This window comes from Enoplosus armatus, chromosome 9 (genome assembly GCF_043641665.1).
Source record: "Enoplosus armatus isolate fEnoArm2 chromosome 9, fEnoArm2.hap1, whole genome shotgun sequence".
Lineage (NCBI taxonomy): Eukaryota > Metazoa > Chordata > Actinopteri > Centrarchiformes > Enoplosidae > Enoplosus > Enoplosus armatus.
Window position 1 is genome coordinate 24,418,299 of NC_092188.1, and position 14,586 is coordinate 24,432,884.

A 14,586-nucleotide genomic window follows, 5' to 3' on the forward strand; every position below is an offset into this window, starting at 1 on the left:
GCTTCAACAAAAGACGACAGCAAGTACTGGGGGCTTACATGGGATTTTTAATGTTTATATGAAATGAAACTGCCTTTGTCATGGCAAGAAATAATTCCCCCAGAATTGTAACAAAGTTCCCTGTCTTACTGGTAACATCGTCTGTGGTCACCAGAAGAAAGAGTGGACGATCTGGGAGGAAGTTGCTGACTCTCAGCTGAGGTATAGGGCTCTGGTGAGGGATGGCAGCAATACGTCAGGTGGGACTAGGCAGCTTCTTTGCAATTTGCTACGACAGGTTACGTCACCGACGTCATCCGCGTAAGGTGTCCTTTGATTTGACCCCATTGGGCCATCCGGCAATCTGTACTGAAAGTTAGTTTCCAACCAAGCAGCGCGGACAGTGATCCATGCTAATGCTACACTGTCACCACAGCAACTAGAGCCTAACATCAGTGTGTGTGTGTGACTACAAACTATGAAATCGTTTTTTTGCATTCTTTACAGTACCAGTAATAATGACGTAACATTACATCACAGCGTTTCCTTTCTGTTGCAGCAAAGTGACTTGTTTCAATGTCTAATTCTGCCCCAGTAATGAAAGGGAGACTTATCTTTATATATAAAAAAAAAAGTCACCATAATGCATTTTATTGCATCCATGTAAGTGTCTGCAGAAGATCACACACACACTCCCTCTTTTTATATTACACATACCTCACTTTACATAATCTCAGTCATTTCTTTGTCTCTGTTGTAGTTTTACACACTGTTACAATATTTCAACTCAAAAAGTTTTGGACTCTCATTAGCTTTCTTCCAGACACTGACCAAGCGGTCTCACTGCACTGTGCGTTGTGTGATTTTTCTACACGGCCCATCGAAGCCCGGGGTGTGTCGCCTGCCCCCGGCGTTCATGAGGTCTTTGGTGCATAGAAATGCCAATGTTTCTTTCATTGCTCACAAATAAAAATGGGACTCTCTTCCTCACTCACACACACTCACGGGCGCGCACACAGTCTTTTGCAGGGTGGAGGTGTGGGGGTCATCAGCCCTGGAAGGCGTGGAGCTCCTCTTCACTGAAGCCCTGGCGTTTCAGCAACCTAACAAGATGATCAAACGGAAAAGGGAGGTCATGAGCACTTTCATGTCCTGCAGAAGGCGTGTATCTAATTACTTACATTGTCTCTCAATACAGTCATTATAAAATCACTTAATGGCAAATGTCTCGTATGGAGATATCGTGACTAATGAGATACGGACTACTGGACTGGATATTTAGTCAAGGTCAACAAAACGGCACTAAGTTAGACTGAGGAAGGCCCTCTCTAAATGTGCGGTGAAATGTCGGGTATATCAGAGCCCACTGGGTAAAAGAAAGGATCATGCGATACAACAGAACCGCAGAAGGCTAACCTGACGCTTGTGTGTGGCTCTGGGACCTCGACCTTAGACCGCTACTCCTGCTGTTTTTAAAGCTTAGAATGAAAGCTTAGTTTTCAGAGGTTTTACCCCCTTTTACTAGATAATTCTGGGGCGTCAATCAACGATCTGGGTGGCAGAAATGATAACAATGTACACCGTACTGAGACCTGGGGACATACATGTGCACACATCACACACGACCATGATAAAAGGTTGGCCTGTCACAAGCACCACTAGATGGGAAAGGATTATTATCGACATATTTACCTCCCAAGTTAAGTTGTATATACTCTCTGATCAGGTTGTAATCTGACTTTGAGACCTGGGGACACGTTGACATTACTATCGCCGCTATTTTGCCAAAGCTACGAAAATAAGACCTAATAGTAGTAAAATGGAAATATCCTTTAACATAGCTCCCATATGATGCTCAGTTCAGCTCTATAGTTTCATTCTGGGACTAGAGTAGGTTTGCATGAGTCATGTGCATTTCCAGATCTTACTTCCTACAATATGGGGCCTTTAAGATGCACTCTTTTTTTTTTCCTTCTCAGAGCATTAGGACAGTCAGGTAATACACACCCTATTGTGAGCTGCGTAAAGGCAGTGGGGCCGCACACGCACACGTAGCATTTGGACCCCTCTGGCCTGTTGAGGAAATCCTTGAGCATGGACTCGTCCACCCGACCCCTCCTGAGGGTCCAGCTTTCACAGGGCTCAGAGAGGACGTACTCCACCTGAAACCTGAAACACACAGCACGCAGGCCTAAAGTCAGTGTACATTCACACACACACGTTTACCACATTACACAACATTGTGATTGAATTCCTGGATATTAAGTGTTTATCTGCTGCAGTGGTCCCAATAATATGCGTTCTTAAAGTGTACACGGTTGAGCTCCTATTAACTATCCTAATGATCTATTAACTCCTGCTTTTTCATTTGTTTCTATCTGCTGGATCCTCGATTCTTCTAGGATTCTTGTTTAGAAGGTGCTTCAAGTCTGTCTCGGTTACTAACCTCCATAAATATTATTATACACCTCGAATGAACCTATAAATCTATATAATAAATACCATCCGCAGGCTGTGAAAGGGACAAACGGTAACACACAGCAGCAGCAGCAGCAGCAGCAGTACCTCTCGTTGCCAGCAGCCAGTTCGTCCAGCTCGCTGCGCCACAGAATGTCCTCCTCCCGTCGGTTGAAAAAGAGCAGCCTGGTGTTTCTGAGGACACACACGGACGTGTTGTGGATTATCAGGCAAAAGTCAGTGAGACACAAACCGTGGATGAAAAAAAGGCTGATGATGATGATGATGACGACGAGGACGAGGACAAGGAGTCTCTTTTTTCCAAAACAAAGAAAGACACTTTATAGTTTGGGTTTTTCACCTCAGAGTCCAACAACACTTTCTGCATTAAATTCTCATTCTCATCTCATTTAAACCCAGACTCATTATGTTACGGTAGTAACACTATAACATGCATATTAGGGATGTACTAATGAAGTGCTCTGCCTCTCTTTTTTTTTTTTTTTTAAATCTACAGTGAGTGATAAGTAGGAGTAAATTGCCCATGCAGGAGCTAAATAATAAAATAGATACTTTTCGGTAAGTTAGCAACAGGTGGTGGTTTAAAGTTGGGCAGCTGTGCCCTTAATTAATGACCACTGTGAGCGGGAGCGACGTCTTACTAGGTAGGACCCAGTTAAGACTGCCGTTGTGACTCTTCTGTGGAAGTGACCCCAGGTGCTTATTCAGACATGAGACCATCGGAGAAACGTTAAAGGGGTGCATGTCTGAAAGAGGTAGTATTAGTGAAAGAGAATGCGACACAATGAATGCATTGATTATTATTAATTAATAAAGACATAATGAAGTATAGGGTTGAAACTTTCTGGCCAGGCCACCAGGCAACAGTATTTTGTTTCCTGGTCTGAGGCTGTATTCGGCCTACTACATACTACCGACAAAGGCAGTATGAACTACTACTACTACTACTACTAGTACTACTACTAGTACCATCGGTATGTATACTGACGGTATACTACTTTTCATACCAGTATGCAGTTTGAAAACAGTCAGTTCGATTTATTTTGCCCGGCCAGGCTTAGTAATAATCACGCAGGTATTCTTTCCAATACAGCCTTCCGAGTCTTCTGATAGGCCCCACCTGATGGTGTCCGTGTCCTGTAGGGCCAGTCGGATGAGGCGAGCCATGGGCGTGAACCCTGTGCCCGCCGCCAATAGGTAGAGGTATGTGACATCGCGAAGGGGGCGGAGACTGAAGGTACCCTCCGGACCGCTAACAGAGACATAGTCACCTGGAGGGCATTAGCAGGTAAGCAAAGGAGAACATGTCATTAGCACAGGTCAGCACATGATGACATGGACACAGTTTTGCTCGGAAAAAGAGCAGGCGCCAACGGTGGCAGTGGCGGGAACCTTGAATTAACCCGTGTTCTACAGAAGTGTCAGTGACGGAAAGAAAGAAAGGCCGAGGGCGTACAAAAAGATTCACTGAAACAAGATCCTTCATTAGAGAAACGATAACACATAATAAGCAATCGCGGAAACCTAACTTAGAATGGATCGGGGGGTCGCGGTTGAAGGATCACTCAACTTGAACTTGGATAAGCTGCTAAGTCATTTTCACAGCAACTGCAACGTTCTTCATGACGGAGTTTGAATGCAGCTATTTCAGTGAGCCATTGACCGAATCACACTGCACATTAAATATTTGCCTTTCGTATTAATTCCCCCTGAACGTTCATTTAATGACTTCATTTCATCAAAATAGGCCTACAGTTATACAGCTTATAATGAGTAATAGACAACTTTTTAATCAGTGTTAATCTGGGCACCTCATTAAATGCGTTTCATTAAATTCCGTTTCTCCGTGAGCCATTTCTGTGCAGTGTTGCTACGTTACTATTGAATTTCTCAGCTCTGTGTTTGTATTCTGGGATCCAGGCCGCCCAGGCCACCTGATCCGTGGCCCAGCGCGGTGACTGTATAGTTGTGACGTCTGAATACGGGCTGTGTGTCGACCGTCTGACGAGCGTGCGTGCACATCACACACACACACACACACACACACACACACACACACACACACACACACACACACACATAGACTTTTGTCACGGCCTGGCTGTGCTACGTACCGACGTGCATGCTGCTGAGATGTGGGGTGAACACTCCGTCGGGGTAAACTTTGATCATGAGGTAGAGGTCTGATTCTGGCGCGGAGTGGTGGGAGGCTGCCGCCAGGTTGCGATCTACTGGAGTGTATGGCCTCACTACCTCGGCGTCTGGACGTGGACAAAAACAATGATTAAATGAGACTTCAGTGCGTTAATAACGTCAATCTGTGCTGATGAAAATAAATACCACTTTACCAGCAATTTCTCGTTGCATTGTATAGCCCACCTGCTTGGTTCCTTACCTTGAATGAGGGCTTTGAGGTAGACGTGTTTCCCCACAGGCACGTGCATGACAGTCCCGCGCGGAGGTTGCAATCTGAACACATGGGTGTTGTGGTTCACCTCAGTCTTGGACACCAAAACACAATCCCGATAGTAGAGAGCTGCAAAAAAAAAAAAAAAGGAGATCATCGATGGAGACCTTTTTCTTGGGGTTCCTAACAAACAAGCAAATGTCCAATATCCAAGGTTGTCTGTCGAAAAAAAAAAAAGAGATTAAAAAACAAAAACTATGCCAAGTGTGGAGGAGGAGGAGGAAGTGGCTCTGGCTGCGATGAGCCTACGAAAGCTACCTCGTACTTACGGCGGTTCTGCGAATTTTAATGGAATTCCCACATAAAAAGAGATTGACTGAATATGCGGAGACCACTACAACCACTGCTGATTCGTTTCTTCTTCGATGTCGGATCTCACCTCTGTCTTTTTTGCATAGAAATGTATTGTGGAATTCCAGTGGTTGACCAAGACTTGTCCATTTCCCTTTAGCCTGTTTGCGTACGCTGACCTGGATCTTCCCCACTGAGAAGGCAGTGTGGACTGTGAATGACAGTTTGAGAATAAGAACGAGACAATAATACAAGACAATTGGCTGATATATATATATATGTATATATATATATATATACATATATATATATTTTTTTTTTTAACTGAATCAAAATATTGTCTTACCAGCCACATTTCCCTCAACTTCATCAGCTAGACCTGAAAAGGCATGAAAGCAACACTGATTTTACAACCAAAGTCGTGTCTAACTCACACACTTGCGCGCAAATCGCGGGTCGTCTAACGGCATAGTTTGAAAGCAAATGCAAAATTCAAACTAAGTTTAGCTGGTCCCCGTGTTGAGCAGGCACATTTCAGCAAAACAGTATGCATTACATACAAGCATACAGCTTTTCATATCAGCATGCAGCGTGAAATCGACTTCTTTTGCAGGATGCCCGGCCAGGTTTAGCCGGTTCCGGAAAGCTGAAGTAATAATCATGCAGGTATTCTGCGACAGCAAAAATAAAATGTAGAAACGCCGCATCTCTACTCACGTAAATGTATCATGTAGGACATTTTCCCCAGCAGCACTTCCAGCCGTAGAACACCGGCCTCGAGGTCGACGACGGTACAGCCTGAGCTGGGGATCTGCCATGAGGAACATCATGTGTGTAAATACGTGCATATGGCTTCATCCTTCGAGACTTTAATTAAAAGTAGACAAGTTGAGCCGCGGTTACGGGCTTTAAGGCAGAAACGGAAATTCTGACCAAAAAAATAAATAAAAAGATGTTTGATGAATAGGCCGAGAAAGGCGGACCGATCGTCGTCCCTTCAGCCCTCCCGCACCCTCACATATACACGGACAAAGATGAAGATCAAGAGGGGTCATTGTGAAGAGGGATTTCTGGGTTCTTTTGTTGTGCTTGGTCTCAAAAACTCTCCAAACACACACTCTATATCTCATAAAGCACCTACTGGCACTTCCCACTGTACGCTAGCTTAGTTCCTTATTTGACGCCTCATGGTCGAGTGCTTACCTTCCTTTTAGCATAAACGACCAGATGAACAGTCCCATCAGTCTGGAACCAGTCGTACCTACACGAACGAGAGACGGCAGATAGTAATGTCGCGGATTGTGCATAAATCTGCTCAGCTTTGACATGTGTGTCTGTATTGTACTTGCTTTGAGGCATAGATCTTTCATACCGAGGCCTTGAGTCTTTGTCAGGGGGAGGAGCCAGTGAGATAGGGGGGGCGAGGCCAGTCGGTGGCGGAGGAGGGACCATAGCTGAGAAGAAAAAAAAGAAAGAAAACATCACCACAACTAGGACTTAAGTTCTGATTGACAATAACACTTGAGGCCTTCTATTAAAAAGGATTTGACATGTTTTAGTCCATTCCAACTTCCATAAGGTTGTGATGTCACAACTGTACAGTCACTGCATTCAGCCACGCCCCCCCCCCCAGCAGGTCATCTGCTCCAGACACAGCACCATCCACCAAGTACAGGGACTAGCTCATCCACCCGCTCAGTCTGTCTGAGTTACTGGAGCGCTCTGCTCAGGAACTACTCTTCAGGTTTTTGGAGGTTGTTAAATAATAATAAATAAGGACCTTTTTTTTTTTGATCTGTGAATCATGCAAAGTTACTCTAGTGGAGTCCCGGAATAAAAAAAAAATATAGAGCATAAAAGTTGCTCTGATTCTTTGGCAATCCAGTTTTGAAATATCTTCCTTGTTGTTTTGTTCCAAGTGTTGGTAAGAAGCTCTGACGTCAAAGCCTTGTGTCCTAACCGCAGCTTTCGCTCAACGTCGCTCTTTCCCCTTTTCGTCTTTCATTTGTCACATTCTTTTGGACAAAAGACTTTCAGAGCAGCGTCGGGGCGCAGACCTTACATCAAGACAGTGGGAAATCAACTTTCCAAAAGAGTGGCAGATACTGGGTGCTACTTGGTGCTACTGGGAAATTACTCATATCTCTGCTGATACTGAGGAAGAGCTCCACGTAACCTGAAGTTGTCAGGAGATGGGAGTTCGGGACTGACCTTGAGCAGGACCCATCAACAAGGTCCTCACAGCCTTACACTAAAACGCAGCGTTAAAACAGCGATGATTTAGACCTACCATAACCAACAATCATGTACGGCATTATCTACACGTACATTTTCTATGGCTTGCCAGTGTTTGGTTACAGCCTGTGACACAAATGGCATAATAGTAAATGTAAATATGAGGTTTAAAATCTGTATTAACTTTGCTGTTTACTGATGTCGGGTTTTTTGGTTGGTTGGAGTTTAAAGAATCAATATATCCAATACATCAGTTGATTCGTTTTCTTTTTTTTGACATGACATAATCAATGCATATGTTTTGTTTGAGAAAGAGAGCCTAGAAGCTATCTGAGTGCAGTAGTGGGTATTGGACACTGAGCTGCTGCTGCTGCTGCTGCTTCTACTACAAACCAGGTTAAGTGCAGCCCCTAGTGCTCTCTACTGTGCGGAGTACAGAGATACCGTAGGTTCTGTGTGTGTGTGTGTGTGTGTGTGTGTGTGTGTGTGTGTGTGTGTGTACGTACCTTTAATAGATGTGCTGGCCTTAGTGGCCATCCTGCCCACCAGGCACTCTTTTAACATGGATTCATAGTTCACCCAGCGATGGACCTGTGCACGAACACACAAACGTTGCCATAACAACACATTAAAACAGAGCTCCCAGAAGCACATATTCCAGTCCTCCCGAGGTCCTGTCCGAGCTGCGGGTCATCTTGGACAATGTCTCACATCCTCTCAATAATGTACTGGTCGGACAACAAGAGCACGTTCAGTGGGAGACTCGTTCCTCCCAAATGCACAACTGAGCGCCAGAGGAAGTCATTCCTGCCTGTGGCCATCAGACTGTTCTACTCCTCCAGTCCAGAAACAGACTGGAAATCTGGACCTGCTTCACCTGTCATATACTACCTCATTATTTATTCTTTAAATGTCAGTGCAATACGTACATATATACACACACACATATATATATATACACATTGTTATTGTACATATTTTTTACTTTTATTTTCACTTAAATATTGTAAATGTGTATTTCTTTTTTTATTTCTTATTTTTTATATCTTATTTTTGTACATACTCTCATTTGTAAATGTATGCTACTTGCTACTCTTGAATGGGAGCACCGGTACTGTATAATTTCCCCCCCCCCGGGGATCAATCAAGTATTTCCGATTCGGATTCCGATCTGATTCTGATCCCGGGGCTTGTTATTACTCCTGCTGAGCTTTTTCAGGAGAGGTTATATTCACTGCTTGGGCAGCAGGACATCCATTTGGCCCCAATGAGCTAAAACAAGCAAGCAGGGGACCAGTTTCTATCAGCTAAGAATAATATGTTTCATAAGTAGCAAATTCTGTCCCAGTTAGACAATGAAATCTGTGTATTTTGAAATAGTCTGCATGAAAAGAGAAACTAAAGCTGACAATTACCTCACTGGATTAATTTTCTTAAAATCTAGGACTTCATACTGCCAGTATGAAATGATACTACAGTCAGGAGTTTGACCATTCATCACCCACTGCCAAAACTATACCAAATGGATTTTTACCTACATAAACCACATTTCAGACATGCAAAATAATTACAGTGTCTTTAAAAGTGAAAACCCTTGGACGGTTTTAACCAGCAACGTCAAAAAGTCATTGTATTGTGACTTATACCTAGAAATGCCTAGAAAAAAAACTGCACCATTTCTATTTGTACCTTCAGCTTTAAAAAAAAAAAAAAAAAGTAAAATAAAAACGGTACATTACTTTCTCCATCACCTTCTTTACCTGGTCAAAAAGGTCAGTGCCATCTATCCCAGCTGCCTTCATCAACTCCTCTTCCCCACCAGGGTGATAGTCCATGTAGGGGGTCACATTGTAAACTCTACCTGAAAACATACAGAGTAAAAAAAAAAAGAAAAGAAAAAAGAGCTTTATGTATATCAGTTGCAGCACCCTCTGCTGACAGGAACTGATACCAGCACCAAACACTGTTTTCTGATGATTAAATCAAAGCTATTAAATACTAATTAATACAATCATTTTCATTTGAAGAGGGATTCTGTGCCAATCAAATTAATTTTTTTTTTTTTTTTTTAACCACAGCAGAAAACTCATAACTGTCACTTCGAGGTTCCGCCACATTAAGTGCCTTCCCTTGAATGGGAGCACCGGTACTGTACAATTTCCCCCCCCGGGGATCAATAAAAGTATTTCTGATCCTGATTCTCAAACTAATAACCGGGGGAGTGGAAGTAAAACCCCCCATGACCATGTGCAAAGCCGTGTTGTGTTCCTAATGGAAGACGCATACAAATACCGTGCAAATTAAACTGCTCTAACTAAGATAGACATTTAATATTGTAACTGCATGTACAGCTCCTCTGCCCAACAGGGGGAAAAAAATGAATAACAGACAAGACGTTATTTTACTACCTTAAAGACGTTCATTGTCCTTTGGACATTTCATCCACTCAGGTGATATGTCTGCCTAAAGAAAACACGTTTATGCTCTGACATTCATTCAACAATATTATCCTTGTCTTTACGTTAATTAAGGACAAACCGCTTTGTCAGTCAAATCACAATGAAGCATGTAGGCTACACCTACACAATTTAATTATTAGTCTACGCGAAGCCGTGGTTACAAAAGGTCCCGAAGCTTGCCACTGTATTTTTTCTCTACACCTTCATGAAGGGTGCGACGACAACAACAACAACAAATTTAGAACAGAATTCCTCCATTGTGGCTTAACTAATTCAACATGTTGTTATCAGGATGAAATGACCCTGTTTATTCTCATCCAGCTAATTTAGTTTATAAACAAAATAAATGCACTTGCCGATCTGCAAAATTTGATTTTTAAAAAAAAGGGCACCGGGCAATCCCTGTCTGGTACACATCTCTCCGACCATATTCCATACGATATGGCGAAGTACCATCAAGCTGGCATCAAGCACTCTCCAATCTGTCAAGTGCTACACCTCCCACGCAGGTTTCTCTCGGGGACCTAGAACCAGCCCCTGTTCTAGGTCAGATTACCACGCAGGCTCACCTCTTATGCAGGTCCAGCAGTCCTCTCTTGTGTTGTGTTTCTGCAGCTCTTCCTGGGTGACCTCGATCAGGCGCCCTCTCAGCCCGGTCAGATCTTTTCCACTCTTGGAAAACCGAATCCAGTCCATCAGACTGTGGCCAGGCTTCAAGGCCACCTGATCAGGCAAAGAACAGAGTCGTGTAAACAGGGGAAAAGATATTAATGGAGTCCATGTGGCTACAGAGTATCGCTAACATACCAGTTACTAATGTCACTATTAATTCAAATTAACACTTGTTACTATGATGTATGTGAATCTATGGATGCGGAAGTGAAGACGGGCTCTGGAGGGTTTAGCTAGACATGAACTTAAGAATGAATTATTATGGGGTGTTTACTCCTTGTCATTCCAAGACAACTGTAAACTGTCAGGTTTCGGGAAAATAGCTCGCAGCAAAAACAGGTTTTCATCTGTTGTGGTTTCGAGCGTTACCTTGTTCCTCCCGGACTGACCGGACGGAGAGACCCGCTGCTGAGAGCTCGGCGCGGGGAACGACTGGGTCGGAATGTTCAACATGTTGTGGACGCTTCGGAGGCAGCCCCAGTTTCGAAGAAAACCTATTTGACCGACGACAGTTTACCACAATAACACATGAACGACAGTTCTGTGGTGACAGTGGCTGCTAGCTAGCTGTTACTGGAACAAGTCCCTCCCTTGTTGAGACACATCTCTGTTGAAACTGTGTTGAGTAATGCCGCTGAGCTAAAAGGCTAACGCTACGCTAGCAGGGCTAACAGGACGTTACGCGCCGACTACGTTACAAACTAATAACGACAAAGCGTGTATCTCCGCGTCACACTTCGATTAACGTGAACATGTGCCGTGTTAGTCAAATACTTAACACGCAAATCAATTTGTTGCTCGCCTCCTGGTGATAAATTGCGAGCTAGTTCCTGCCTGTGTGGGTTCAGCCGCCACCATGTAGACTAGTCGCACACTTTGACGTCCACGTCAACAAACGGTGTCATCAAGTTGCGACGGTCCAAGTGTCAAGAAACAAGTAAAGTAATGCGAGTTCCTTTAGGAATGTGGTATATATAGAATATGGAATATTGTTGTTGTTTTTTTTTATCATGCAGGTATTTTGACGAAGGGCCGGTGTAATTAACAGCATTAATAGACTGTTGTGCATGCTGGCGCACTAACATGATCGAGGCACTTAAACGGAGCAGTCATCATTAACAATAGTACTTATTACACCTGTGCTTTTCATTCAAACTGACGTGAAAAATGTCCACAGCACCCACCTGAAATTAAGCTGTTGAAAAAAGTGGTGAAATATGAACCACCTCGTCCTCCGCTTGATCCACTCTCACTGCCATCATCACCATCATCATCATCATCATCATCACCATCACCATCCTCCTCTGAATCTCTCTGGTTTTCATCTGACATCGTGAAAACACATCTCACACAGCTCCCCTGTAGTGTTTTGTCAGTGTACACTCTGGGCCTCCCTCAGGGCGACTGCCAGGTTTGCTTTTGAAAGACTAATCTGCTAAGAGGATTTCTCTCACTTCAAAATAAAGGTCCATGTGCACCTGGTAAAGGCTTGGCGGAGCTTTTGTGTCATGTTGACAAGGCTGCAGTTTTGATTTGGAAAGCGGTGGGGAGACATAAATTTGGCTAATTTAGTATTTTTCGTTGCATTTGCTGGAATTCTAAACAATGTATTGTGACTATATTTGTCTGGCTTTGGTCTTTCACGTGGGATAAACAGTTTTTTGGGGTTTTTTTTTTACCAATTACATCAGAAGGATGAGCTCAATGAGAGCACTCATACAGTACTTAGTCTCTGATACCTGTACTGACAACCACTAAGTGATAAACCTGAACTTCAAAAAAAGGCAACTCTGTTCATCCACTTAGAATGAGCAATGGTAGAAACTTTTTTTTTATATAATATAATAATACTCAAATCAGACAGATGTGCTCTTTGAGGGAACGTTGCAGCTCATAGTGCAAATTCTTACCCGTCTACCCTACCTGCCTGGCCAGGGCTTTCTCCCTTCCCTTTCCGGTCTCTCTCTGATGTCTGTTCTAACAACAAGGCTCAGTGAAAATGCCGGGTGGCGTTTATTTAAAGCCTGGTGGCGTTTAGAACTGCGTTTACAATACTTCTAACGCTGGTGTCGTGCCAAGAGCTGGGATCGTACTGTTATCAACGTGGAAACAAATATGACTTTGTGTCCATGGCAATAGCAAAGGTATGTCTTTGTGAAAGTTTAACATTTCTTGTAACCGAATAATCACAATTGTGGTGTTCCCAGTTGATGTGATCAGGCGTGACGTGTAGGCTGAGTGACTGTAGGCAATATTATAGAATCGTTTCCGATGTTTATATGCGTTTGGTATGTCTAATATCCTTGTCTATATTTGGAAACTAGACTGCAATTAACATGGTTTATGGATGGGTTATATATAAAATAAAGAAATGATCTCTTTTGCAATTCTCCTGATTCCTCTAGGGTACATTATTTTAGCTCCTACCTGGTGACTGAAAGGTTGTTTCTGCCTCCAAATGACTTGATTTCATTCATGAGGGTTATATTTGACAGATTATAGCCAACCCAGTCTTTTTTCTTTTTTTTTTTTACTTGTTCAAATACCTTCAAAGGGCCAACACAACACCATAAAATGTAGTTAAACACTCACCTCACAACTGTAAAGATAATACCACCTTTTGTGTCCTCGACCTTGTTGTGGACATGTGCACAGCATATCTCCCCATGGACATGTATTTGGAAGTACCATCATCTTGCCTCGTGTATCCTACAGACATATTTTATCACACATGCAACATAGGATATATGAGTAAAAACAGAGTCCGAAAAACGCAAAAACTAGATTCAACTGTGAAAAAAACTTTATCGCCCGTTCTCTCTCCCCACTTGAAATGGTCAATCAGGACTACGCCTGTCAAGTCATCTACAAAAACAAGCAATGTGTTTTGTCTGAGTAAATAATAACATAAGAACGATAACATGAGAATTGAATTATTTGGTTTTTAAAGTTTTTAAAAACGTGTTTCCATCCAGTCTAAAATGATACGTGGTTCTACATATTTATCATTTATTTATTTTTTAAAGAGACGCCTGTATTCTCAAGAAGACAATCGGCCATCTTTTGGCGTGGACACTCGAAGCCGAGTTATCAAATGCCACAGGAAAAACCACCCGAGATGCATTCTGCCAACTGTGTAAATAAAATGGTGCAAGAATGGATTTCTTATGGGGAGGGAACAGTTTCTATCTTCTGAATCACACCCTTTTTACTGTACCTTACGACAGACACTGTTCTGTGTAAAGTTTCCATAACCTTGGTTTTAATGCCGTTGTGTCCGTGCATGGTTGCCAAGCATACTTGTGAGTAACGTCAAACATTTAGGGCAAAGTTCAGAGTTGACTTTTAACCCATTTGGTCATTGTTGGAATTTAATGTGGTTGACATTAGTTGCAAGTTCCAGATATCTTAAAAGTGTTTCTAGATTGTCTCCGTTTAATCTTGGAAGTCACTTTTTGGGGGGGCTGGCATTTTGAATTTGTTATTTTGCTGGTCCAAGAGCTGCCACCTGTTGCTGGAGATTCAAAATGTCTTTCATTCAAATCCAAACATTATGCTTAATCATGCTACAACGCATGCCTTCAATATATAGGCCCCACGTGCAGTTGCATCGTGTTGAAGTGGGTGAGGCGGTGTGCTACATGCCCATCTTGAATGATTAAGCCCTCTGTGTCTCATGAACGATCTATAAGACATGCTCCAATTCATACTGTATGAATAAATTACATGAGCACGTGCAATTATCAGAATCAGAAATACTTTATTGATCCCCGGGGGGGAAATTGTACAGTACCGGTGCTCCCATTCAAGAGTAGAAAGTAGCATAAATTTAAAAATAAAAGTTTGTACAAAATTGTATTGTATGTATTGCAGACATTTAAGAATAAGTAGTAATATTGAGGTAGTATATGTTGAAGATTTCCAGTCTGTTTCTTCTGAGTGTCAGTGACACTCAGAGGGAGGAGTTGAACAGTCTGATGGCCACAGGCAGGAATGACTTCCTCT

At 42.8% G+C, this 14,586-nt stretch overlaps 1 protein-coding gene across 2 annotated transcripts; it reads right to left on the minus strand.

The window, feature by feature from the left end:
• Positions 1-27: 27 nt before the first annotated feature.
• On the minus strand, positions 28-11,416 carry cyb5r4 (cytochrome b5 reductase 4). Of its 2 annotated transcripts, none has more exons than XM_070911948.1 (15): positions 10,951-11,416; positions 10,479-10,632; positions 9,211-9,311; positions 7,957-8,041; positions 6,588-6,669; positions 6,419-6,476; positions 5,933-6,026; positions 5,562-5,594; positions 5,304-5,426; positions 4,853-4,993; positions 4,572-4,718; positions 3,578-3,728; positions 2,545-2,631; positions 1,987-2,148; positions 28-1,082 (listed from the first exon to the last, which is right to left on the minus strand). In XM_070911948.1, the coding sequence occupies exons 1-15, from the start codon at positions 11,032-11,034 to the stop codon at positions 1,028-1,030; spliced, it is 1,557 nt and encodes a 518-aa protein (XP_070768049.1). In that variant the 5' UTR covers positions 11,035-11,416; the 3' UTR covers positions 28-1,027. The 2 variants fall into 2 exon arrangements, with proteins under 2 accessions (XP_070768049.1, XP_070768048.1); XM_070911947.1 differs by having other exon boundaries at positions 6,588-6,654; positions 7,903-8,041.
• Between the last annotated feature and the right edge of the window lie 3,170 nt (positions 11,417-14,586).